We start from the raw sequence: 27629 nt of genomic DNA, 5'->3' as shown, positions 1-27629 counted from the left end.
CGTCCAGTAGCTTGCAGGACTCGGCGTGAGTATGGGAGCTGAGCACAGGGAGGGGGATGCCTAGAGCTGCACGGGACATGGCCCGATGACTTGGGGTGGTCTCTTGCACCCCCCCTCCAGCTGGGGGCTCTCAGGCCCTTCGCCTCTAGGATGGGTCGGCTTTCCTTAAGAAAGGGCCATTGCTCAGAGGAATTCTGGTTTTGTCACACAGTGGAGTATACTGGAGAAGGAAATTGGAAACCCACTCCAGTATTCTTGCTGGGGAAACCCCATGGACAGAGGAGCCTGGCATGCTACAGTCCATGGGGTCACAAAGAGTTGGACACATTTGAGCAATTAAAACACATAGTCAACTCTGCCTAGCGGTTTCCTTGGACAGGGTGGGGTCAAGGTGGAGCCAACAGTCCCACAAACCTGAAGTGGGGGCTGGGGCCCGAGACTGCTGGCGGCCCCAGCCCACGGTGGCTGTGAGGGATGGGCCCAGCACCCCAAATTTCCGGGTAGCAGGCCCCTGGGAGACAGGGCAGGTGGGTTTGGCTTGCTGCCCTAGGTCCCCACTGACATAGTGTATTGGCCCTGCTGACTGGTTTTAAGTTTTAACTTCCTTTCCCTCTCTCTTTAATCTCTTCTGCATTCAGAATGAGTTGGATAGTTTTTTAAAAAGAATAAATGGAACGTAAGTATTGTAACATTTTTCGTACTTGACATGGTTAGATCCCCATTTAGAGAACATTTAATGGTGCTTCATGCTATACTCACGGTAAAGGTGCATGCGGGAGTGGTTTTCATGTTTGTGCCCCAATGACTGTGGGTCTAAGGAGAATTTGGCTCCTGAGAGGTCCTGGCCTGTATGGTTCAGGGTGATGAATCGTCCCCAGCTCAGGCCACCTGGGTTCTTTGTCTCGGCGTTGGTCAGGAGAACCTATCCGAGGCTCCTGTGACCCATGTTTGGGGCGCCCGTCCTGGGGACTCAATGCGTGTCATCAATGGGCAGGGCAAGGAGATAAGAACCGACCTCACTGACTGTTCTGAGAAGCCTTTGCGTTTTTGACCAGTCATGGCTCATGAGTATCAGCTTTTAGAGTTGACCGCCCTGAGTTGCCCACCAGCAGGGGAATGACTAAATGGGGCACGGTGTCATGAAGAGCCTTCAGTTAAAGCGAGGCAGGCACCCAGCAGGTGTCACAGACATGGGTGTGTGTACCTGTACATGTGGATCTGCATATATGTATAAGCATGCATACCTGAAAATTATAGTTATCTGTGGGCAGGGTACAAAATGTTCTGTATACAAAAATGTACCTTGTACAAATTATGGTTTCCCAGTTGGCTCAGTGGTTAAGAACCCGCCTGCCAATGCAGGAGATACAAGAGACGCAGGTTCAATCCCAGGGTCAGGAAGATCTCCTGGAGAAGGGCATGGCAACCCACTCCAGTATTCTTGGCCTGGAGAATCCCCTGGACAGAGTAGCCTGGCGGGCTACAGTCCACGGGGTCGCAAAGTGTCAGACACGACGAGCACACATACAATAGTGATAGAACAGAACACCAGCAATCCCACCCAGAAAACAAGTGAACAGACCCCACGGTCCCCATGGGACCAGTACGGCAGGGAACTGCCATGAGAGTCGCTTCTGAACACCTTTCAGAACTCCCTCCAGAGCCTGTGACTTGTGTCTTTCTTCCACATAGCACTCTGCTTTATTGTTGAAGCAATATTTGCTTCTTGTAGTGAATTTGAAATTTTAGGGAAGTATAAAGAACAGAATCGAATCACATCTTTGAGGATCCTGAACGTGGTGGGTCAAAGGTGAATAGGCCCCAGGGGGTCACACAGGGACCCGACTTGCTAGGAGTCCGTCAAAGGTAATTTTATCTAAACTAGACGTCTCTCCGCTTGTAAAAAGCCCAGCATGTGACAGAGAAACATCTCAGCCAGCCTCCTACACCTGACCGTGTACACACGTCCCCACTCACAAGCACACCCAGATGCCTGCTGTTTCCGTGCAGGTTTTTTAATCCTTCGGCTCGATCATCGGCTGCTCGGTGAACTCCAGCCACAGATAGACGTAGTCCTGGTACCTCTGAGCATCCTGTGTGAAATGTTTCATTATGTCCTTCCTAGGCTGGTGGGCATCTCAGAGGGAATTGAGCTCTTGAAAGCTGATTCTCAGGCAGGACTGTGATCAGGCAGGGCTGCTCTGGTCTAGGTCAGACTGATCTGCCCGCCTGCTGCCCAGGGTGGTCCAGTCAACACGGAATAGCAGGCATTTGTCAGGGAGCTAGGACCCCCTGGTCCACATGGTTGGGGTGCTCGGCTGGCACAGGCAGTGGGGGGAACGGCCCCAGCACGAACCCCTGCTCCATTACTGGGAGCAGCAGAACAGAGGGTGTGGGTGTCCCCCAGAGCCCTCAGGGAGCAGGGCCTGCCTCCCCCTCCTACCCGGCTCTGAACCCCTCGGGTGCCTGGGGTAGGTGGCAGCTGCTGCCGTCTAACGCCTGGACTGTCCTGTGCTCCGTCGCAGCTCAGCTCAGCCACAGGGTCTGCACACACTCCAGGAAGGAGCCGAGGTGTTGCTGGGTGTTTCAGTCGTGACTTGTCCTGCCTTTGGCCCACATTAGAGTGGAAGCCGGTGTCTTATCAGATGCCGGGGAAATGCCCCAGCTTGTTTGTTCTTTAGTAGGGACAGGAGGTGGGTCTGACTCAGCACAGCCCTTGGGGCCCGGGGTGAAGCCTGAAACCCCGGACTCATCAGCTGCACATTGTGCAGGGGGATGGGGACCCCATCAAGGAGGTGCCGTGCTGAGTGAGGCTGATTCCAGCCTTGGGGCCAGAGCCCACTTTTGCCCCAGGCTCTCCACACACTGGTCCCTAAGGCCCACACCCCCCGGCCTCTCTGTAATGAGCATGGGATCTGGGGGTGATGGTGCACGGAGCCCTGGGATGCTTCAGGAAGGGGGCTTCGGCCTGGGCCCTCTTCCGCCTCCAGTCCGTTGTCCTCCAAGTCCTTATTCTGTAAGACAGGCCGTCAGCCCTTCTCAGCACCCTGGTGCGCCTGGGGCTCCTGGCGGCAGTCCCTACCCTGGGCGTGGAGGCCCTGCCAGGCCCCAAGGGGCAGGCAGCTCTGACCTCCCGATGCCCCAAGGAGAGGGAGCAGGCTTGCAGGGGCAGAGCTTTAGGCCAAAGGTAGGGGCAGCAGGGCCAGTGGGCATATGAGTTTCCCAGGCCCAGACCCTCTGTGCGGAATAGACACCCTCTCCAGAGCACTTCACAGGGGTGCACAGCCCAGTAAGAAAGGAAGAGAAGGTTCACTCTGATGTCCCTGTGTGTGTGTCCTGGGGACACGACCATGCAAGGGTGCTTTGAAAAAGGTGCCCGAGCAAGATCAAGGAGCAGGGAGCCACGAAGCACGAGGTGGTGAAGTGTTTGTACCCCTTTGCTCCCAGGGGTCACTGGGGACCACAGTGGGGAACCACCTCCAGGGAGAGGTCAGAGACTTAGGAGAAAGCTGTCCTGTCACTTTGGGACCAGCTGGGACGAGGCCCCTCATCTGGAAAGCCCCCACACCCTGCCTCCCATACCAGAGTAGTTCTCATGACCCCTAGTAGGGGTCCCAGGGGTGAAGATGGTCTGTGTATCCCCAGGTCCTGCAGACGTTCACTTCCTCTGGGAGAAGAATGGGCGCGAGCTGGAGGTGTGTGTGCCCACGCAGACCCATGCACTGCCCGACGGCAGGGCCCTCGTGCTCAGCTGGCTGCGAGACGCCCTCCGGGAGAGCGCCGAGTACCGCTGCTCTGCACTATCCTGGGCTGGGAACAAGACCTCCAGGGTGCGGGTCACCGTGACCAGGCTCGGTAAGTGAGCTTCACTGTTTACCCTTGTCCCTTGAGCAGCAAGCAGGCTTGCATGGGGACGTTTCAGTCTGGGGATTACCTATCGGCTTTCACGAAGACAGAAAGTTACTTTTTCACTGTCTTATCTCCCAGCTGCATGCCTGTGTGTCCCTACCTGCATACATGCATACACCCATGAGCACACATGCTGACTGCCTATCCCATCCTCCCAATATTAGACTGTTACATTATTCGGATGGCCGACTCTGTAGGGCCAGGTAACAACGCTGTTGTGATTTCCCCTTCTGTACTTCTGTTTCCCACATAACCGACCACTGTGCCCACCCGTTTGCTTGGTTCATTGTTGTTTTTCTTATTCACTTGCCAAGTTGTATCTGGCTCTTTATGACCCCATGGACTGCAGCAGGCTAGGCTCCCTGCTCCTTCAGTATTTCCTGAAGTTTGCTCAGATTCATGTCCAGTGAGTCAGTGATTTAAACATCTCACCCTCTGCTGCCCCTTTCTCCTTTTGCCTTCAATCTTTTCCAGCATCAGGGTCTTTTCCAATGACTCAGCCCCACTCTCATCAGGTGGCCAAAGTACTGGAGCTTCAAACTCGGGATCAGTCCTTCCAATGAATATTCAGGACTGATTTCCTTTAGGATTGACTGGTTTGATCTCCTTGCTGTCCAAAGACTTTCACAAGTCTTCTCCAGCACCACAGTTCAAAAGCATCAATTCTTTGCTCAGCTTTATGGAACAACTCTCACAGCCATATATGACTACTGGAAAAACCATAGCTTTTTCTGACAAATATACAGAACTTTGTCAGCAAGGGATGGTTCTGCTTTATAATACGGTATCTAGATTTGTCATAGCTTTTCTTGCAAGGAGCAAGTGTCTTTTAATTTCATGGCTGTGGTCATCATCCATTGGTTTTGGAGCCCAAGAAAATAAACCTGTCACTGCTTCTGCTTTTTCCTCATCTATTTGTCAGAAATGATGGGCCCAGATGCCATGATCTTAAGTTTTTTAAATACTGAGTTTTAAGCCAGCTTTGTAACTCTCCTCTCATCTTCAAGAGGCTCTTTAGTTCCTCTTTGCTTTCTGCCCTTAGGGTGGTTATCATATGCATATCTGAGGTAATTGAAATTTCTCCTGGCAGTCTTGATTCCGGCTTGTGATTCTTGCAGCCCAGCATTTCCTGTGATGTACTCTGCAAAGTGAAGTTGCTCAGTTGTGCCCGACTCTTTGTGACCCCACGGACTGTAGTCCCGCAGGCTCCTCCTTCATGGGATTTTTCAGGCAAGAATACTGGAATGGGATGCCACTTCCTTCTTCAGGGGATCTTCCCCACCCAGTGATCAAACTCAGGTCTCCTCCATTGCAGGCAGACTCTTTTACTGTCTGAGCCACCGGGGAATCCCAAAGGAAAGTGAAAGTGGCTCAGTCCTGTCCAGCTCTTTGGGACCCCATGGACCTTCAGGCCAGAATAGGGGAGTGGGTAGCTTTTCCCCTTCTCCAGAGGATCTTCCCAACCTGGGATCAACCCGGGGTCTCCTGCATTGCAGGCGGATTCTTTACCAACTGAGCTATCAGGGTATTCTGCAAAGAAGTTAAATAAGCAAGGTGACAATACAGCCTTGACGAACTCCTTTCCCGGTTTTGAACCAGTCCGTTGTTCTTGGTTGTTGTTTTGCTTGGTTCATACTTGTCATTACTGCCACCCAGACTCTGCAGTGAAATCCCTGATCCGCACAGACATACTGGGTCCTATTGTCAGCTCCCCAGACCCGCTGCACCAGGAGCCGTGTGCCTCCTGGGGACCAGCCCTTCCTGCTGAGGCTGGAGATTCCGTTCCCCTGGTATTGGGTCTCATGACCTGTTTCTGGTGTTCCTTTGACTTTCTCTATTTTTCTCTTAAGTGTCTCTTTTGGCACACTCAGGGTGTCTGGTGGGGGGCGGGGGGAGAGCATTTTGAGAGCCTGTCTTTTCTCCATCTTCACACTTGAATCCAGCTGGGTGGACAATTCTGATGTGAAAATGATTCCCTAGTGTGTGATGCTGGCTCCGTCTTCTGCTGCTGAGGGTCCCCCTGTGACCCCATGTGACCCCCGTCTTTCTGAGCACTGTGTCAATCAGCGCCTGGCTAGACCCCTTACACACGGTAGCCTCTGCCCTTCACCTATCGGTATTCAGCACTTTTCTCATTTCCTGTCTCCATGAAACTGTTCTCCTAGATCCTGGGCTACTTGGCCTGGCCCTCTGTCCATCTTCTCTGTCCTGTCACCTCTACTTGTTAGCTTTTCTCAACTTTCTCACCTGTTGGTGAATTTTTGTTCCACTGTCACACCGTCACTACTCGAGGTTTTCATTCTGTTGTCATGACTTCATTCTCTTCTCGTCTCATCAATGTAGTATCTTCTCCCCTTTCTAAGGTTATTGAGAGGATTTTCCAGTTCTTTTCCCTCAGCTGCCCCTTTTTTGACGGCTCTGTTTCCCTCCCAAGTCTTGGGACCCTTGATGGTCGGTTATTTACCCAAGGTGTGGCCTTTGGATGGGCAGCATCTACCTGGGAGCTCCTTAGAAATGCAGAGCCGCTCCCAAGTCCGGGGGGCATCTAAGTTCTCCAGGCAGTTCCTATCTGCACTAGAGAGTTGGTCTGCCCTGCACCCCTCCACTGCCGCCATGGAGGGGCCTCAGCTAAGCCCACATGGCTCGGGTTGGGTTATCAGTGAGGACACCGGTTGGCAAGAGGCTGGAGCCTCATCACTTAGTCCGTAAGCCCATCATTTGGTCTGCCTTCAGTGCAGGCACTGCCCAGGCCCCCGGGCTCTCCAAGACCACCAGTCTTCAGGGGCAGACACAGGGCAGCATCCTGACTGTGGAGAGCGGTTAGGCCCCGGGGGCTGTGCACTCCTTCTGCACAGCCTGTAAGCGGCCTGCGAGCCTGCGCTGTCTCAGCCCCCAAGGTCCCAACCGCCTCCCCACTGCCGGCCTGGGACCCTGCATGCTTGCTTGGGTCTGCCGGTTCTACCGAGGCTGTTTCAACTGGTCCCTCTGCTTCTCAACTCCCAGGTTTTTAGTTTTCTCTCCTGTTCTCCATCCATTTTCAAGATAGAGTTTATATGTAAATGTGCATATTTTAAAAGGTCCTTTGTCGTTTGAGTGGGAATTACCAGGGAAGAGGAAATTACAGATACTCTCTCCCACCTATAACTTCCGTTCATTTCTATAAAATGCCCTTGGTCAAGATAAGATGAATTATCTTGTGAGAGGCTGAGACGGTTAGATAGCATCACTGGCTCAATGGACATGAATTTGAGAAAACTCTGGGAGATAGTGGAGGACCGAGCAGCCTGGCATGAAAGTCCACGGGGTTGCAAAGAGTCAGACTTTGCAATTGAAAATAAGTGCCTTACAAATTGTGACCTTGTATCCGTAAGTCAAATGATCAAAACACACGCAAGGAGGTGCAGCGCGAGTGTGGCAGGTGATTAACAGGACAGAATGGTTTCGCAGCCTTGGTGACCAGTCTCCCTTGAGGGAGGTGGCAACAGCCCCTGCCCACCACGATGAGTGCAGTGCCCCGTGAGGTGTGGGGAATTGGCCCCTCTCCTGGCTGCACCGAAGGTGCCAGTGAGATGTGGGGGACAGGGCCAGTGTGGCCTTGGGGAGCAGCTGCCATAGGAGCTGGTGGGCCTGGGGATGGCAGACAGGGGACATGACTGGGGAGCACCCCCCCCCCCACCCCAAGCCAGGAAGTGAAGGCCTGAGGAGTAAATACCTCACCCTAGCCCACTCAGCTCAGCCCAGCAGAGAGGTTTCACTCAGCTCTCAGCACGGCCTCTGTGGATGGAGGGGGCCCCCCACCCCGGGGGCCATGAAGGCCTGGAAACTATCTGGAGCACCCCCTCTACCTTGCAGAGGCGACCCAGCAGGAGAGGTGGACCAGAGAGCTCGCCAGCTGGAGAGCCGTGGTTGGGGAGCATGACCGCATGATGCAGAACTGGAGGAAGGCGTGGGTACGTGGCCGGGCCCGAAAGAGGGCAGGGGTCTGGGATGACAGCTGTCCCTCTTGGGGACCCATCCTGCCAGGGGGCCCCATGTGCTTTCTCCTGGCCCACCAAGCAGTTGTGCTTTCTGAAACCCACACCCCTTCTACCTGTTGCCCTCCAGCCTGTGGCGAGGGAAAGGGGGCTCTTACAGGAACCCAAAGTTAGGTGGGGCCAGCTGCTTCCAGCAAGCCCCCCACGGTCACCCTGACCCTTAGCCCAGAGCTTAGTAGGCCCAGGCTTCCCTCCTTCAGGACCCTGGACCCCCCGGGAGCACATGGGAAGCAGGTTCCAGGCTTTTCTGTTCTGCCAAGAACTGAAGTCCATGGTGTCTTTCAGGAAAGCTGTAACCAGGACGTGTTCTAGCCACAGGAAGCCGTGCTGACCAGGCTGGCCGTGCTGCCACCGCCACGCAGGCCCGGAGGCCTCAGGGCAGTGGGCTGTCTCCCTGTCCGCTGGACACGGCTCTTCGGGTTGCGCAGCAGAGAACACGGAGCCCTGAGGGGCCTGCAGCAGTAGCCAGAACACGTTTTACTCAGGTACTTAGATGGGACAGAATGGCCTGTCTGGCAGGAGCAGGAAGCCGAGGTTAATAGGCTAGACAGAACTCTGGTTAAGACAGTAGTGTGTATGCCGGATCCTTTTCCACAAGCACTGCTGTTGCACTCCACAGGTCTGAGTTAATTTCGTGTCATGCAACGGGTTGTCCTTCACACAGCCGTGTTAGCTCTTGTGACTGCTGGTTTTACTGCTCTGGAGCCCCCTTCACACTCAGCCTAAGAGACAAGGCAGGAAGGACAAGGCTCCAGATGACCAGAATTTGCCTTTAACCTTCAGTGCTGAGGTCCAAACTCAGGCGCTAACTTGGATGGGAGACTTTGTGTTATTACTCACTAATGTCAGAGCCTGTTTCCTAAAGCTCCAAGTGTGCACCTGTCCACTCACAGCCATGGCCCAGGTGTCGAGCCTGTCTGATGGAAAAGCCAGCAGATCAGCATCTCCTGGGTCCCGGTCACTCTGCTCACGGCGGTACGGCTCTAGTGAGGCTACTCTGTCCATGTGCTATGGGGTCCCCAAGTTACTCACGCTGCACCTGGGGACTCTGCCGTGTGTGTAAATGTGGTGGCCAAGGCTCTTCAGCCTAGAACCTTATAGGCACTGTTTGCAGAATGACTGCTTTTAGTGGAATGCTCATCTATCATAAAACCAAAATCTCTGTTAAATTAAGTGGTACTTCTCATGACCCCAGCAAATGGACATCTCCTCAGCCTAATGACCACAGCCTGTTTCCAGACTCCCTTGTTCTGAAGCCGAGTGCCTCTGTTCAAGAGCAGCACACGTTTCCAGCCAGTCACCTCCAGGATCCACTGTGAACAAGGCTTCTGAGGATGGCTGGTTTCGGGGTCAAAGTCATCCCGGTTGCCACTGAGCTGCCGGTCTGCCTTGTCAACAGAGGCCGAGCTGGCTCACAGGTCACCCATGATGCACTGTGACAAGACCTTTGGTGCAACATCCATCCACTCTCACTGTGGCTCTCTTGTATGGTGGTTGCTCTGCTCTATGGGCAGGGCCTTCTCCTTGGTGCTAGGATCGGAACAGACACGTGCAGTTACTGTAACATCAGCATGCAGGGTTCTGGTGGGAAAGGCAGTTATGAGGATCTGATTCTCTGAACTGTGGGAAAAAAAATAAAAAAGAGTTCCATTGAAACGTTTGCTCCATGAAGAGTGTCTGTACTCGGGACGCCTGCCTGCTTCCCGCGGTGCCATCAGCATAGAGTAGGTCACTGTGTCACCTGCGGCAGTGGCCTCTGCCAGGAGGTGACACCATGCCCTGGCTGCCAGGGCAACCCAGTGTTAAGTCACACAAGAAGCGAACCCTCTCAGCAGCTGAATGTGATGTTAAAACCCACCTACTTTGTTCAGCTAATCTGACCACCACAGACCCAGGGGCCTTGGGGGCTCTAACCTGCACCTCTAGCAGAGACTTTTTAATGTGGGTTTTTGTTTTTTTTTAATGTATCAGTTTTATAGTTCTAGACTGCTAAATAGAGTTGACAAGTTAACTTTCTGCCTATAAGTTCATTATGGAAACTTCACTCTCAAATAATCTATTTTCAAACCTACCACAGTTAATGGGGACGGTGGAGCGGGGACCCTCCCTGCTGCTGTTCCTTCTGGTGGCCCTGAGGGAGAAACCTGTGACCGGATGGAGGGCCTGCTGGACCAAATCGCATGTTCCTCACTGAAACAGCTCAGAAAGTGTATGGGAGAGCAGGGCACTCACTGGGAACAACAGATGAAGAGACAGACTAGTACTTTACAGACAGCCTCCACCTCGCCACCAGCCCTGGCCACAGCAGGCTCTTTCCAACTCACCGTGCTGTGCTCAAAATCATTCGGTCATGTCCGACTCTTTTTGACCCCACAGCCTGTAGCCCACCAGGCTCCTCTGTCCATGGGATTTTTCACATAAGAATACCAGAGTAGGGTGCCATTTCCTCCTCCTGGGGAACTTCCCAACCCAGGGACTGAGTCCGTATCTCCTGCATCTCTTGCATTACAAGTGGATTCTCTACCACTGAGCCATGCAGGAAGCCCTTCCAACTCATTACTTCACGTTATTTTGCTTCCCACAGGCCACTCACTCACCAAAGTACATCTGCCATGACTGAACACATGAACAAGCACTTGCAAAGCCCACAAGATACCTTGCTTGCTTGACAAACGCAAAGCAGTCAAAGTCTGACCCTGCTATTTCTCATGTGACCAGCTCGCCAGCAGGCTGGACCACGGTAGGTCCAGCAACAGGATCTCTAAGGGCTGGAGATTTCAGTCACTACCTTCGAGATCCAAGAGAGATGAGTGCAGCAAACCTCTTCCTGCTCGGTCCCCTTCAGCTCAAAGAAGAGTGCCCCCAAAATACAGATCAGGATGTAGGAAGTGCTGATTAGACCAAGGTGACCAGAGTCTCCAGTGAAATTAAATAATCACTCTTTATTCAAAATAAATAAGCCCTCTTACTTACAGGAAAATACGAAAGTAAACTTCTATCCTTCTGGCCTCTAAGAAACCACATTCACAATGTGTTCATTTACAAAAGAAAGAAAATATTCTTAAATTATCAAAACTGAGATTTAGGAACTTCAAAATCGTTTCTTTGAAAAATAAACAAAAGGAATATTCATGTCAAAAGGTCACAGGTTAGAGAACTGATTTTCCTTCTGAGGCTCATTTTAGCAGACCCTCCAAGTATCCCCAAATCTTCTGGCTAAAGAGCCATATCCTGAGAAAGGTATTCCCCGTACCCCACCCCCACGGCTTCTGCAGGGCTGTGCGGGTCACCGGGGCTGGGAACACGGGGTGAACTACCCCAACTTCCGAGCCACATCGCCTCAGCCCGCCGCTGCTTTCCACAAACTAACTTGGCTCAGCTGTCCTGCCATGGAGAGATGTTCGACAGCAGCAGAGTACTCTGAGTACCATCTTGTCCAGCATCTTCCAGACTCATACAGTGCTCAGAGAGCCGAGGCTGCATCCCAAGGCTTTGTGAGAGGGTCTCCGCCAGCTTACCGAGTGCCCCTCCGCAGGACTCGCAGCTCTTGGACAGCTACAAACACTGCTGGTTACTTCCCCAGTTGAACAGCCATACACAACACAAGTAGGTCAACGAAAAAATGAGAAGAAAAAGGCCCCAAAGTCTTTCAACACCCCCACCCCCACCTCAAATACACAAACACGCAGTAACGAACTCTTCTTATAAATTCAAGTTCATCATCTGAGAGGTTGAAGCCTCCAGCGATTCCTCCAGCTCCAGGGCACACCGGCTGTACGCTTCCAGATGGCTTCTCCAGACTTCAACTGGAAACAAGAAAGCACACCACTAACAGACAGGCAGTGTCAGCCATGCAAAGTGTCAGTTGCTCAGCTGTGTCTGACTCTTTTCGATCCCATGGACTGTAGCCCACCAGGCTCTGCCCATGGGATTCTCCAGGCAAGAATACTGGAGTGGGTTGCCATTTCCTTCTGGGTTGGGAATCTTCCCAACCCAGGATCAAACCCAGGTCTCCTGCATTGCAGGCGGATTGTTTAGCATCTGAGCCACCACAGTCAGGGAAGTCTCTTGGAAAACAAGCAGCACACAGCCTGCCCAGCAACCTGGCTCCCTGAGTGGGGCCTGGAAAGGACTCAAGCAAAAACCCCCAAATGCAACCTCCCCTCGTGAACAGGATCAAACAGGTCGGTGCATGCCAGGCTTGACAACCACCCGCCAGGGATACAGCTGTCCTCACGGCTGCCCTCTGGGTGCCATGTGACCCAAGGAAGGTCTGTCTGAGATACCCACTGACCAGCCCTCCCCTCCCACATCTGAGACCACCTCTTAAACATGGGCCGGGGCTTAACAGGGCCTTCTGCAGCTCGTTTGGCCACAGTGGCCATGCCGCTCTCCTGGGCGCCCTGTTCAATCGGCGTCAATGAAGACCTAGAAGACGATGGGCCCCAACCCCACTGCCCCCAGCACTCACTGTAGTGTGGCTCCTCTTTTCCAGTGGGGGCCAGGGGGCTGTCCTCCGCAGGGCAGCTGGGGCCCTGACTGGGTGGGCTGGTGGGGGTGCAGGGGCCGAGCTCGCCCAGCGGCTCCTGGCGTGCACTCTCCAGCATAGTCCTGTAGGCCTGCCTGGCCGCCATCGTCAGCTCCACCATCCTGTGGAACTGGTCCTTGAGCAGAAACCAGAGTACAAATGAGGTCCCCTGCAAGCTGGTGAGGCGCCCTCTACAGGGAAATGGGGGGTGCCCGCCTGTGTACCAGGGGTGTTGCCCTCAGGCCTTCCTAAGGCTCCTCTGTAGCACCAGTGAGCCCAGAGCTAAATTGGAATCACACTTCTGGGTTTTTAAGGAAACCAGGCCCCCGAGGCTACTGCTTTCAAGACTGGGGCCCCTGGGGCTCAGGGCTACTCTGCCAGTGAAGCACAGACAACCACTGTCCCCCCTGACTCCCTCCCAGAGCAGACAGGCCAGCACCCCCTCCCCGCCTCACCTGGGCCCCGTCGTAGCTGAAGATGCCCACCACGCTGACGGGAACAGCCTTGTTCAGGCTGCGTCCCAGAGCTTTGCGGTTGAGAGCAAACACAAAGGGGATGTTCTGGTCACAGGCGTAGTCAATGATGGTGCGCAGGGTGTCGTCTAGCCCACCTGCTTGGAGGATAAGGAGAATGACAGGGGAGGGCACCCCAGGAGCGCACTGGCAACACTGGCTGCCAAGAGCTTTTCCCGATGGACAGTGACACTCCCGGCTACTTCCTCACTCGAGCCAGCGTCCCAGGCTGGGTTTCACTGGGAAAGCCAGTCACTGCAGTGGAAGTACACTGTTACCCTCAGCCACACAGAAGAAATCAACTGTTCAAGAGACACGTCTAAAGCAATAAATCACTATAAAATACGTCCACATCAAGTCAGCAGCTGGAGCTGTATCAAACAGGACAAGGAAGCCTTAGCCATGTTCACTGAATACTGTGTGCCAGTCTGGGTCTAATGGCCTTGCGTGGATTGGCTCCTATATCCTCACAAAACCCCGAGAAGGGAGGTGGTACCCACTCAAAAAGATGGAAACCCGGAGCCCAGGGAGGTCACGGAGTGATTCTACCCTGCCTCCCAGTGAGACACCAGCCTGGTAGGAGGAGGGTGGGAGGGTAGGGGTGGCACCACAAGCAGAGAGGGTGAAGAAGCTATGTGTGTGAGTGATGCTCACCCAGCAACACTGACAAGCTGCTACCGACAAGAGAATCACATCCGGGCAGCTGTGCGTGAGTAACATAGAAACCACCCATACACGTGCAAACACCAGCCAGATAGAACGCAGAACGGGAGAGGCGATTCCACGTGCAAGTGCAACCGAAGGCTACAACAGGTGAGGATGAATGTAGCAAGAAACATGAGCAATTTACAAAGCAGCCTCAACATGCCAATGAAACACAAAAGAAAACCTAAGCCAAAGGCATCTATGCTCTTGGATGGAATGAACCAATATGATCATATGTCAATGCTATGTTAACCTAAAACTTCTTATACTGTAACTTACTCTAAGTGGGGCTTTTTTTGAGAAATACAAAATACACAAAATGAGAATGGCCTTTTGAAAAAGGAAATGAATGTCAGGCTAGCATTTGCAGATATTAAAGCTTGCTACAGAACTGTAAGAACGAAAATTATGGGATACAGAGTGACAGAATGAAGGCCCAGAAATCACCCGAATGTGTGGCACTTAAGCAGGTTGGCAAGAGTCCCCTGAAGCACAGAAGGTGCAAAGAGACAGAGGGGTCAGCCTCTGCAAAAATCCATTTCAGACTGAAATGCATTCTACCTAAATAAATAAAAATGAAAACACAGAACAAGGAAAAAAACCGAATTAAAAAAAAAATTAATAACCCTGAAGTAAAAGGTTGAAGAATAACATAAAACCTAGATGTAATAAAAACAAGAAGAAAAAATATCCACATACACACCCAATCTCTGAGACTTAAAGAAAAACAGGCACATGACAAACTGGAATAACATTCACAATTCTTAACCAAAGTGGCTGTTATTATTTAAAAAAAAAAGTATATGTGAATATAGAATCCTGAAAGACAAATGGGCAAATAATCAACAATTCGCAGAAAATGCCAAGCCCTTAAACAAGTGGAAAGATGCTCAGCCTCGCCTCACAGAAAACGCTAACAGAATCACCTGAAGACCGGCGGAGGCCGGGAGGAAGCAGCATGCCCGCCTGTGGGGGCTGCAGTGTCCCCTAGAGGCAGTGTGGCCCTACCCCAGTTCCTCTGTAAACTGACCACTTCCTGAGGGAACACACAACATCTACAGGAGAAAGGAAAAATCTCCTAAGATCTCTTATCACCTGGTACCTAATTACATATGATTACCTAATTTTCTTTCAAAAGAACAACTTCTCAAATGCACACCCAACCTCAGATATGCAGATGGTATCACTCTAATGGCAGAAAGCGAACAGGAACTAAAGAGCCTCTTGATGAGGGTGAAAAGAGAGTAGAACAGCTGGCTTAAAATTCAACATTCAGAAAACTAAGATCATGGCATCCGGTCCCATCACTTCATGGCAAATAGATAGGGGGAAAAAGTGGAAACAGTGGCAGATTTTTATTTTCTTGGGCTCCAAAATCACCGTGGATGGTGACTGCAGCCACGAAATTTAAAAACGCTTACTCCTTGGAAGAAAAACTATGACAAACCTAAACAGTGTATTAAGAAGCAGAAATATCACTCTGCCTACAAAGGTCCATAGAGTCAAAGCTATGACATGGCTTTTCCAGTAGTCATGTATGGACGTGAGAGTTGAACTATACAGAAAGTTAGACCATAAGGAAGGCTGAGTACTGAAGAATCGATGCTTTCGAACTATGGTGCTGGAGAAGATTCTTGAGAGTCCCTTGAGAACAAGGAGGTCAAACCAGTCAACTCTAAAGGAAATCAACCCTGAATATTCATTGGAAGGACTGATGCTGAAGCTGGAAGCTCCAATCCTCTGGCCACCTGATTATGATGAGCTGACTCATTGGAAAAGACCCTGATGCTGGGAAAGACTGAGGGCAGGAGGGGAAGGGGGCAACAGAGGATGAGACAGTTGGATGGCATCACTGACTCAATGGACACGAGTTTGAGCAAACTCTGGGAGATAGTGAAGGACCGGGAAGCCTGGTGTGCTAGAGTCCATGGGGTCACAAAGAGCTGGACATGACTTAATGACTGAACAACAACTGCTTTTGAGGGAACTGGGAATTCATTCCACAGCTGATTTAATAGGGAATTAATGGTTAAGCCCCACATCATTTTAATCTGTCCATCCCCTCCCCAGATCTACCCACAGAGATCAAACGTGATAAGGAAGCAACTTCTGGGGATATGAACTTTAAAGACAATTCACTCCTAGGCAGGTGGGGGAAAGGGGGAGGCAAGACAGGTGATATCTGCGTTACTTACAGCGAGATGTTTCCAATGGGAGACTGACGACTCTCCTAAACGTCAGCTCCGTGGTCTCTCACTCAGGGTGACTCAGCTTCGTGTCCACCCCAGCTCAGGAACTGATCACAGAGGGTATTTGAGCAGTGTGCAGAAAAGAGTTATAACAGGACTGGCCAGATGGCTGCTCTCCTCAAAAAGGCCAGCTTACTTACTTGGCTGACCTTCGGCTGGTGCCTGAACTTGGGCTTTGGGGGTGCCCCTGTGACCCCATCTGGTAAGAGTGACTCCTGTTCCCAAAATGCATATGCAGATTACACTCAACACTGGCTTTCCTTCTGCAAGTCTGGAATGTGGGGACTTGCCTGGCAGAGGGTGTCCTTGTGATCAGCCCCAATAAAAATCCTGAGTGCTCATCTCTACTGAGCTTCTCTGGTAGACGACACGACACTTTACACGTGTCACTGCATCTCGTTTTGGTGAATTCAGCCTGTCCAGTCTGACTCCCCCCCGGAGAGGATGCTGCAGGCGTGCACCGCTTTCCCTGATGCAGCAGCCAAGTCTCAATGATTTTGCTCAGCCCTGTTCCCAGCCAACGTCACTTGTGAGAGCTGAAAAATATCTCCAAGTGCCAGCTTCTCAAAGTTTCACAGCGAGACCAAACAAGTAAATGCTATATCCGGTCAACAATTCCCATTTAAAGTTTCAGAATTATTAGGCAAAATGCCACTCTGAGCAAATAATAGTATTTCAGCATAATCCCAGGCCATAATACTCAATTTTACCTTTAAAATGACTACAATCTATTGGCTGTCTTTACCAAGGAAGAAACATTCCTAGAATATGTAATCAAGTTCCTTCTGCCTCAAGGCAAAAAACAAACAAAAAAGGCAGAAACAAATAAGTAAACAACGGATTTTAAATGCATTAACAAATCCTTAAGATGCCCTCTCAGCTCCATTCTCTGGCACAATCAGAGGAGTGGGGGCTTAGAGAAAGAGCAAGGCGGACCACCAACTGAATATACATATTCCCAGTTTTTGGTTTGCCTTTTAAAGATGAAAATTCACAGGACACTCTGAGACAAGTAAAAAATTTTGGAAGCTGAAACACAAACAGGTGAGTCAGCTGCCCTAAGCCACCAGCGGGAAATGCCCTGAAGCACCAGTGGGAACACATCTATACCCTAGAATTCATCCCTCAGAGCTTGGCAACTAATGGGCAGCGCCAGGCATTTGAGAGGCAGTGTGGAGTTTAGACGAGGCGACAGCAAGCTGGTGTCCGGACCTGCTTCACTCAACCAACACCCGGTGCTGGGCCTGTGGTGCAGCAAGGCAGTGGGTCTGCAGGACACAGGGCCCATGAATGTCAGGATAAGGTCATGGTCATAGGGTAGAGGTCAAGGCCTCCACCCTTCACCCCAGACTCCCTGCAGAAAGTAAGAGTTCTTCCTCCGGAAACGTGGCATCAGAGATGCACCCCGCATGGTGCTTTCCAACAGAGCAGCAGCTCAGTTGCCATCCCACAGCAGAGGTTCTAGCCTGGGGTCCTTGAAGTGGCAGCAGCAACTAAGAACTTACTAGAAATACAAATTCAGGGGTCCGCTGGACCTGCTCAGGGAGAAACTCTGAAATCGGTATTTTCATCAGCTTCCCACGTGACTCTGATGCTCACTGCAGTTGGGAGAACCACTGCTCTCAAATGCAGCTCAAAGCCTTTAAGTGCTAGCCTTACCCCCAGAATTCTAGTCAGCTTTGCTGTTGCTTGGTCACTTGTTGAGTCCAACTCTCTGTGACCCACTGGACTGTAGCCCGCCGGGCTCCTCTGTCCATGGGATTCCCCAGGCAAGAATACTAGAGTGGGTTGCCACTTCCTACTCCCGGGGATCTTCCCGACCCAGCGATCGAACCCAAGTCTTCGGCGCTGGTAGGGGGATTCACTCAGCCACCAGTGAAGTCGCTAGTCAGCTTTAGCCGCTGCTAAAGACAGACAGACAAGCAGACCTGGGCATCTGCAGAAGCCTCCACCACGAGCCCAAAGAGCAAACCACCTGGGCAGGGAGGCTGTGCAGGGAGAAAGGACCCTCACATCACTATGGTTCTCAGGGAGGAGACGCATCCACGAAGCAACCGCTACAAACACAGGAACTTTGGAGAACAAAAAAAACGGCTCCCAGAAATAAAAAATAACAGCAGAAATGAAATATTAAGAAGCATAACTGAAGAATCCTTACAGAAAACGGAACCAAAGAGCTGAAAAGAAGAAAACTAACAGGTGGATGACGGTGCAGGAGACCCAGCATCTGAGCAACATGGTTCTAGGGGAAGCCGAGAGAGGACCAACAAGAGGGCGATTCAGAGCACAAACCCAGCAGCACGTCCCAGAACTGAGCACACCGCCTGTAAGCCGTCCCACCTCCCAGAACCCTGGGCACGGGAAGGTCCCACAAGCTTCCAGAGAGAAGGGAGAAGAGAAAAAAAGGTCAGAAATTGGAAAGACTGGATCTCAACCACCATCTCCTAGACGTCCCGTGGCTTTTTCTTATAAGCCACTGACGGGGGGATGCACACGTCCCAAGACAAGGAGTATGTGAGAGCCAACGACCACCAAAGCCCACCAGAAGACACATCCCCAGGATGACAGCTGCATGGGAGGCACAGAGCTGGAATGGCCCCAGAGGAGGAACTGCAGAACGTCTGAAGCAACCACTACTTTAAGAGGGGGTTCAGGCAGCTGGCTGAGAGCCTGAGGGGTGATTTGTGTAAAGCCCAGCATCTGCCATGGGATTGTGGCCGGGACACTGCCAGCGCACAACCGAAGGGACAAACCTGAGAGCCCTTTCTGATGGCAGGGACTCGATCTGCCCCCAGCTAGGACGGGGATGAATCCACGGGGTTGGCCATGAGCAGGTCCAGCTGCTGCCCAAGGGCCCCTGGATGCTGCAGACAAGTCAGGAAACCTCCAGTGTTCAGACTGCAAACAGCAACCGGAAAGATTCAGCATGGGGATCTGGACCAGTTCCCCGAAAGCGCTGTTGCAGCCAAGTGGAACTCTACACCGTGGGAGAGAACAACGGGACCGGAGGAGGAGTCTGAATGTCAAGATGAGACGGAGGACCGGCGTCTGAGTGACGGGATCCTGCTCCTAACAGCCCCTCTATTGCGCAGCCCAAGGAGGACTTGGGCTCTGTGGCCCACAGAGTGGGTCAGCTGAGTCAGGGAAACGTCAGACATCCGTCTGGTGGTCACCTTACCCAGCACATCACACGCCGAAGAGAGAGAACCAACCTCCCAGCATCAGTAAGATGGCCCAGGGCTTGGACAGATCCACACCTTTAGTAAGTGGACAGGCGAGTCAGTCACACAGAGGAAAAGCCCAATGCAGGGACTGCCTAGCTGCCGGTCACGAAATCTGTGGTATGAGGGACCACCCCCCAAAGCTTCAGAGGAAAGCGGCTCGGCACCCCGCCTGCTACACGAGGGTGACACACCCCCTCTGGTCCGCGTGGGCCAGCCTGAACCATGTCGTAAAGACCGCAGGGGCGCAGCTGCTCAGAGTGATCACCTGGTGATCCAACAAACTTTGAAAACAAATATGTAAAACAGACAGCCAGTGGGGATTTGTTGTATGATGCAGGGAGCTCAACCTGGTACTCTGTGACAGCCCAGAGTGGTGGGATGGAGTGGAGTGGGAGGTGGGAGGGAGGGGACATACGTATACCTATGGCTGACTCATGTTGATGTGTGACACAAAACTGTAAAGCAATTATCCTCCAATTAAAACTTAAAAAAAAAAAACTCAACTAAAAGAAAATGAAACAAACTGCACTTCCAAGGTCCCCAACCCCAAGTGGCTGACGTAGGTGTGGTGGCCAGAGGGCGTGCACTGCAGGAGCCACACAGCAGCGACCACACGGCACCCTTACCTTTCGACTGTATCTTCTCACAGTTTGGAGAGATGATGATGCATTTCAACTTTCTGAGCTTCAGATGTTTGAGGACTTCCCTCAGCCCCAATACAAGTCGGCGTTTGGCCTTAGCCTTGACTGGATCTTTCTGGTACATACGATCTTGGAAACGAACCAGCTCTTTCAGCAGGTCCGTAACACAGGCGTCAACTTCTTTACTGAGCATTTGGCTGCAGTAGCTGAAAGGAACATTAGACACGGTCACCTTTCCTCTGGCTGCGACACTCTGGCATGCTGCTCCTGGCACACCTCAGATGAGGTGTGGGCAAATCATGCTTTCATGAGTAATGCCAGTCAAAAAGGTAGGATTCCTGACTGACAGAATTTAGAAGATATGGATGGAGGCATCCTCCCCACCCCCAACCAGAAGGAACAAAGACTTCTGGGCCCCACATCCCCAGGGCAGACACTCCGGGCACCTCTCCTCGTGAAGACGAACATCTACAGTCTACCCTGAGAAAAGGGGGAGGGAAAGCAGCGGAGCACCTGAGGAAACTACACACAGAAAGGGGCCTCAGACCATGAGCTGTCACCTTACTGCCCGTTCCCAGTCACAAACGTGGATTCAAGGGCCCCTCTGGGATCACAACCGAGGACAGAGACCTCTCACGAGCAGGTGATGTAGCCCTGGCATGTGTTAGGACCAAGTCCTAGCCATCTTCCACCAGGAGGACACAATCACCACGGCCCAGCCTGGCTGCTTTACTGTGCCGAGCATGGCGGGCAAAGAACTCGAGGCCCAAGGTCAGAGTAAGCACAGCGCCCCAGGTCCCACAGTGAGCCCAACACCCCAGCGCACTCACTCCCTGAACCGCCGGCTGTGGATCTTGGGGCAGGACTCCGTCTCCTTCTGGGGCTCAGCTCCCAGCTGCTCCTCTGACTTGCTCTCTGCCACAGGAACACAGGACACAGACTCTTTTGCTTCCCCTGGAGTTTCAGAGAAAGAAATCACAGCAGGGCCCCTGCAGGGCTCAGTGCACAGACGGAGGGGCTGGGGCAGGAAATGCGACAGCGTTGCCCAAGCACCCAGACTCAGCGGCTGGCCTCTGCCACCCATGGGTGTAGCTCCTAAAACCCTGGGCAGCCTGTGTGGCAGGGGCCTGTAGGCTGTAAACGCACCAGGGTGAAATGCAAGCAGGAAGTGTGCTCGCTATTTCTAATATACACCCCAAGCTGCCACAGCATCTCCGCTTCTAACGGAGGCCATGTGGAAACTCCCGTAACACCCATGTGCCGCCTGGCATGTTTGTACACCTCAACGCTATGCTGCACTGACAGTCAGAACTACTTTCATAGGCCACAGACATACTGCCGGCCAGAAGCACACACAAGATTCCCCTGGAATGCAGCCTGAAAGCTCACGGGTGAACTACAGACAGGGGTGAGGCCTTGGACCAGAATCCTGGGGGCTGGGGACCACTCTGCTCCTGAACGGGGTATGATCTGTGCACTGTTCCAAAAGGGTGATTCAATAAAAAGCTTACTTAACCCATTTTCTGGAAGGACACCATGTCTCACACACTTGTGGGCAAGCTGATTTGCAGTTAATGGTGTTAATTCTCATGGCCATTTCAAACTGCAATGACCATCCAGTATCACACACATCAAGCTCAGGGGCTTCACCCCTTTGTGTCTCCCAGCCCCAACAAGCAGAGGCACCAGAAGCTCCACTTGTTCACAGGGATGTCCTCTTACTGTCAAGTTAGGACACTGAAAATCATCAGCATTCACAAGGCCCAAGGCCCACCACACAGGGATCGGGGCTGGGCAAAGGCCAGACAACTGGCCATGTACAAGGCTACTCCCGCCGAGGGATTCTTTGAGAAGCAAACCAACGGAACTCAATACCTAAGACGTCAAGTGGCTTGAGGATCTGGTCGTCACCGCCACTCTCTTCATCCTGCACATCCTGCACATCGTCACTGGGAAAAGCTGGGCTCAGAACATTTTCTTGGAGACGCTGCTGCTTTCTCTCTTGCCGTTCTTTCAAAATAATCTTTAAAGTTAAATCAATGATTGAAACACCTCAACACTGGCATCTGAAAACAAGCTCTTCTGTGAAGTAAGCCCCCACATTCAGCTGGCCGGCATTGTACCTGTTTGTGCCCTTATCCCCGGCCGCCTGCCCCCTCCCTGTGGGCAGCCCAACCCTCTCACCCATGGCCCAGGAAGAGCAGGCCCCCTGGGGAAACAGAGCAGTGCATGAGAGACCTGGGCTCTGGTGCCACCGTGCAGCTCAATCTGGCCCCAGGCAAGACATGCCTTCCTCCCTCTGAGCCTCACCATACCCCACAGGCTGCTCTCAGAGTTAAATCAAACACATGTGGCAGGAAGTGTCCAATATTTACCACATCAGTGCATCAGACACAATGCCTTGGGGTAGGATGAGGGTAAAAAATGTAAATGAGAACAGATTCCCCCCATTTCTGAATTTCTGTCCGTGTCACTCCAAAGTATGGAATGAATAAATAAATAAGGCCTCCCCACTCCAGCAGCTGAGGCGCTCTGCAGACCAAGGGAGAGCGAGGGATCATCTTTCAGAGAAACGTGCATGCATCTTGATTAAGAGCAGGTTCAAATGAGGGTAAATATTAAAACTTTAAAACCCTACGAGTCGAAAGCAGAACATATGCAGCAGTCTACAAGTTTACTCATGCCCGATTTCAAACCATACGCCACACACCTTCTTCAACGGGGTCGGCTTCTTGGCCTTGGGGACCTCCCTCTGCTTCCCTTTCTTCATCATGGGAGAAGTGGAGTCTAGCGGGTTGTGCGGGGTCTTCACCTGGGCAAGGCGATGGCCCTTCTTCCCTGACATGGAGTCTTTGGAGAGGACGGGCACTGCCCCAACTGCAACACAGTAGGGACACAGGGCTCAGGCTGCCACCCGCCGCCTGCCAGGCTCCAGAGGCGGGCTTGCTGCAGATCTCAGGGGCTCCCTGTGCCACCCACCCATCCCCACAACCTTCCTCGTCCCCATCAAACTGTCCCTGAGGGAACCAGGTTCCCATCCCCATAATCAAACCTTCTGTATTTTCCAGCTAAGTCTGATGATGTGTTTGGGTCTCACTTTTTGATGAAGAGCTTTTCCAGTAGCTTGTACTTAAGATTCCCCTTTTACTCCACCATTTTCAGCTGACCCTGCCTTTGCAGAAGTTGGCCACTGGGTTCCTTCTACCTCATGTATATATAGGTATACCTTCTACCTCACTATCTTAAGATCCTAGCAATATTTCAAGTTGATTCTCTTGAGTTTTCTAGACATACGTTCCTAAACTCCCTGCAGACAGTAAATACATGATCACCATCACTGGTTCTAATACTTCCACCATACACTGTGGTTCTGTTCTACTTCCCACCTTGTTCCTGTTCCAAGGGAATAGTTAATTTGTGCTCACTTTCCCCCAACTTTTTAATTAGGAAAACTTCTAAACACACACCAAATAAAGAGAATGTATAACAACAAACCCATGTATTCATTGTCCGGCTTCAACAACCATCAGTATTTTTCCAAATATATTTTACCCACCCTCCTTAATTTTGGTACATGTTTTTAAAGTACTGCATAGACACAGGAGTGACTCCTGGAAAGGCAACCCAAAAACAAGAAAAAAAACAACTAAGCTGAGAAATCAGCAACCACACACTGTGGGGAAGGCAGCCACCATATTCAGACCAGGCAGTTCCTTCAACAAAACAAAACAAAAAACACCCCATCACAATCACTACTTTCAGAAGGAAAAAACAAAATACCCAGTTGCTACAATGTATTAACTAAAAGTCAGTATTCACCAAAATATTGTGAACCTTTCAAAGAAACAAGAAAGTGTAACCCACCCTAAAGAGAACAGGAAGTTACAGAAACTGTCTTTGAGTGCCCCCAGCTGACCAAGAAATGAAGGCAACTGTGAGACTAGAAATAAACCCAGAATTTCAATAAATAGAAGTTATAAAAGAGAGAGGCTCAACAGAAGATTTGAGATGGTAGAAAAATCAACAAACTTGAAAATAAATCAACAGAAACCATTCAATGTAAAGAAAAGATTTTAAAAGAGCCTCTGGAGACCTGTGAAGCAACAACAAATGTACCAGTATATATAATGTGAGTGCCAGGAGAGGGAAGAGAAAAGACAAAATATTTTGAAAAAAATGATGACCTTAAACTTCCCAAATTCAATGAATATTTCAATTGACAAACTCAAAACAGGATAAATATTACTCAACCAAAGGTAGGACTTATACAGAGATTCCCACATAGACACATCATAGTCAAACAGCTGAAGGTCAAAACAAAAACAGCAAGCAAAAAACAACTCATCACAGAAAGTGCATCAACAAGACAGGTAATAGTTGACATCTCACTGGCAACAATGGAGGCAGGAGGGCAATGGAATGACATTCAAAGTGAGGGGGAAAACCTGTCAATTAAGAATTCTATATCCAGTGAAACTATCCTTCAAAAAACGAATTGAAAATATAGATGTTGCTAGGTAAACAAGGACTGAATTTGTTGCTTGACTGATTTATTTATAAGCAACTACTTTCTTACTTTTAAGAAAATTAATTTTTTAAAGTAAAGGAAAAAAAAATCAAAGGAATCAAAATGGTACTATATATTTATTTAACATAAAAGAAAACAGCTAAAGAGGAACAGAGGAATAAATTAAGACATGAAAGAATCAGAAAAAAAAAAAACAGCAGTAAATTCAACCACAGTAACAACAGCATTAAACCTGAATGAACAAAGCACCCCACTCAACAAGGAAGAGATTTTTAGCCTGGATTAAACAGAAAGCTCTGACAATAAGCTGTCCACCAGAAACACATCTTAAAGACATCCGTAGGTGCCTTATGCTGCTGGTAAAAGCATTCACCTCCTCATTAATCTGATCAGCCAGTTGGGAAGGCCAAACCTGGGCTCCAGAATAGATATAAGTCACCAAAGGCCTTTAAGTTGTGTTCTGGCAAGAAAGTCCCTTGTAGGAGTGTTTGGTACTCGCTAATCTAAAAATAAAGAGAAACTCTGAATTCCTCTTAGCTAATTTTTACTTTTTCTAGTAAGAATGGTTCCATTACTGATGTCAAAAAGGAAGATAATGGACAGTCAGTATCTGGGCATTACTGGGATCTGTGGCCAAAACATCCTTTCGATACTACCAAAATCCAACAACCAATCTTACAATCTAACAACCTCAAGCTACTTAAAAATATCATCTGATTGAGGGCCCCTACTTCTTGCCAAATTGTCTCAGACTTCATATACAATTCCATCTAAAAGGGCCAACTTGAATCTAGCTGCAAAAGAGCCACCTTGTATATATAGCCTCAGAGGTAGTTCTCTCATTTTTCTTGCTTTTACCTTTGGCTAGAGGTCTAGAACATTCAGTTAGTAGCTCACATGCTTCCCTGCAGGCTCCCCAAGCAGCTACATTTTTCAGAATCAGAGGTTGGCCAAGCACTTTCTTGATTTTTCTGGAAAAGCCAACACTGCAGACCTTTCCCAAACAGATGCTGAGCAAAGTAACTTTGAAGGAGGAATACCTAAGAAGGCTGATCCTAAGCTTTGATACATTTAAGAATTACTCATACATGTGATGTATGATCCTGAAATGAAACAAATTACCAAAATCATTGAGAAATAAATTTAAATACAGACTGGATACAAGATGCTAACAAAAAAATAACCTTTATTATTATTAGAAGGGAGAATGGCAGAATGGATCAATTAAAAATAAAATCACCATCAATCAGAGATACTGATTGAATTATTTACACGTTAAATGACATGATATCTACAAGTACTTTGGGGGAAAAAAACAAGAGTTCCAGATGCAACAGGACTGGCAAAATGTTGGTAACTGATGGAGCTGGGTAATGGGCGTATGGTGGCAGTCTTCATCATATTTTGCTTTTGACTCTGTTTTAAATGTTCCACCACAAAAAGTGAAAAACAAGGACAAAACAAAACCAAAGTCCCACTGTGTGCTTGTTAAAAACACCTATCGCCCATCCCATACCAAGTGGTTCTAAGTGTACCACATCAGAGGTGTTCCCAGAACCTGCACTTTCAGCTTGCTCCCAGCAGTGCCATTGCTGGCAGTCCTGGGAATACTGCATGAAAAAGAAATACTGGGTTCAGGGACAGGTTATCAACTGGTGCCTCGGTCACTGTATACTTGGACTAAATTAACTGCATTCACACATTTTAAATTTGTACTCTGGGCTTTTAATTAAGGTCACTATGAAACTCACTAAGACTTACTTCTGCTATACCTGTGAGAAGGCTAATTAGGAAACTGCTGACTATACCATTCAGCAGCCCCTATAAAATAATCCACATGAGAAACAGCATTTAGAATTTTCAGCTTCAAAAAACTCCCACCTCCACCAACAAACCAAGATTTCATTTATATTAAGTTCTAGAACAGGAAAACACGTCTATGGCAGGAAAAAAAAATCAGAACCTTGGTTGCCTGCAAGTAGCAGCAAGGACTGACTGGGATGGGAAGGGGCTGGAATTTCAAAGGTGCTGATGATGTTCTACACAGCCAGAAGTTTGAGTTACAAAGCTATGTATTTGCCAGAACTCTTAAAGTGATACATTTAAGATCTGTGCATGTCATGAAAGGCACATTTTGCCACCAAAGGAAAATAAGAATCACAAATACTGAACTCTAGTTAATGATATGGATGCTTAGGGGTAAAATATACTGATGTCTGCAAGTTACTTTGAAATGCAGCAAAAATGAATACAAATAAATTGGTATGGATAAATTGATGGATAGATTAGGGTCAGCAAACTTCCTTAAAGGGCCAGAGAGTAAATTTTTTAAGCTAATGAGCATACACGTATTGCAACACTCAAATGCCATTCTAGTTCCAAAGCAGTCACAGACAATACTTAAATAAATGTGTGTTGGCTGTGTTCTAATAAAACTTTACAAGTATCCAGGTTGCTTCCCAGGTGGTGTGGTGGTAAAGAATCCACCTTCCAATGCAGGGGACGCAAGAGACATGGGTTTGACCCCTGGGTCGGGAAGATCCCCTGAAGTACGAAATGGCAATCCAATCCAGTATTCTTGCCTGGAAAATTCCATGGACAGAGGAGCCTGATGAGCTTACAGTGCACACACACATACTCTTTGTATGTGTGCAAAGAGTCAGACAAAACTGAGCACACATACACACTCACAGCCAGCAGGATATAATTGGCTGACCTCTGGAAAAGTTATGTGACTGAAAAAAATTAGGAACAACTGTACAATCTAGGTAGTGAGTACATGGGTATTCACTGCATGATTTTATTCAGCTTTTCCAGATGCTTGAAAATTTTCAGAAAAAACAAAAATATTCCATTTCCCTTCCCTTGAGGAAACAAATTATGTTTATCCTTTCTAGGATTGATGCCACAATAAAATTATCACCAGACTGAGGGGTTTATAAGTAAAATTACATGATGTCTATAAACTGCTTTAAAATGCTTCAGGAAAAAAAAAAAAAGTAAGCTTCATCATTTCCTTGGATCCTATTTTTCACTTTTAAACCACCTCAGAGGGAAACATATCTACAAGACTATGGTGGCAAATGAGCATTATTTCTTTGTATGACATATTACCAATTTTAACTGTCTTGGCACTCAGGCAGGTTTCAGAGAAAATGACTACAACACTAAGGAACTAACACTGCCACCTGCTGTGTTCCCATGGACAAGCATGTAATTCATTTCTACCAAATGCAGCTTTATAACCTGCACACAGCATTTATACATCATAAGATTTTCACCAGGTCGTCACATCAAGT

The 27629-nt window shown here is 49.7% G+C and overlaps 2 protein-coding genes across 14 annotated transcripts in view; one reads left to right on the top strand and one right to left on the bottom strand.

The window, feature by feature from the left end:
• SEMA4D (semaphorin 4D) overlaps positions 1 to 27629 on the top strand; it is a 161094-nt gene that overhangs the window by 123755 nt on the left and 9710 nt on the right. The window contains exons 18-21 of one of the 3 annotated variants that reach the window (XR_011484959.1): positions 3646 to 3855; positions 7762 to 7859; positions 8229 to 8428; positions 10528 to 18325. Coding sequence is in view for 1 of the 3 variants with exons in the window: in XM_020886118.2 (XP_020741777.2) it covers positions 3646 to 3855; positions 7762 to 7859; positions 8229 to 8255 (335 nt within the window). In the remaining 2 variants the exon portion in view is untranslated. Of the gene's footprint in view, positions 1 to 3645; positions 3856 to 7761; positions 7860 to 8228; positions 9600 to 10527; positions 18326 to 27629 lie in introns of those variants that run through there. The other 2 variants (XR_011484960.1, XM_020886118.2) reach the window with 2 other exon arrangements.
• Positions 10861 to 27629, bottom strand: part of SECISBP2 (SECIS binding protein 2) — a 37308-nt gene continuing 20539 nt past the window's right edge. For 6 of the 11 annotated variants that reach the window (XM_070459388.1, XM_070459390.1, XM_070459391.1 and 3 more), the window contains 7 exons: positions 22513 to 22679; positions 21678 to 21825; positions 20633 to 20756; positions 19788 to 20008; positions 12927 to 13084; positions 12415 to 12607; positions 10861 to 11749 (listed from right to left, as the gene is read on the bottom strand). In XM_070459388.1, the coding sequence (XP_070315489.1) occupies positions 11646 to 11749; positions 12415 to 12607; positions 12927 to 13084; positions 19788 to 20008; positions 20633 to 20756; positions 21678 to 21825; positions 22513 to 22679 (1115 nt within the window). In that variant the 3' untranslated portion in view covers positions 10861 to 11645. The remainder of the gene's footprint in view (positions 11750 to 12414; positions 12608 to 12926; positions 13085 to 19787; positions 20009 to 20632; positions 20757 to 21677; positions 21826 to 22512; positions 22680 to 27629) is intronic. The other 5 variants (XM_020886120.2, XM_070459395.1, XM_070459396.1 and 2 more) reach the window with 2 other exon arrangements.

Source organism: Odocoileus virginianus, chromosome 31 (assembly GCF_023699985.2).
Source record: "Odocoileus virginianus isolate 20LAN1187 ecotype Illinois chromosome 31, Ovbor_1.2, whole genome shotgun sequence".
Taxonomy (NCBI): domain Eukaryota; kingdom Metazoa; phylum Chordata; class Mammalia; order Artiodactyla; family Cervidae; genus Odocoileus; species Odocoileus virginianus.
Note: the sequence above shows the minus strand (reverse complement) of the source record. Positions and strands in the feature narration are given on the sequence as shown.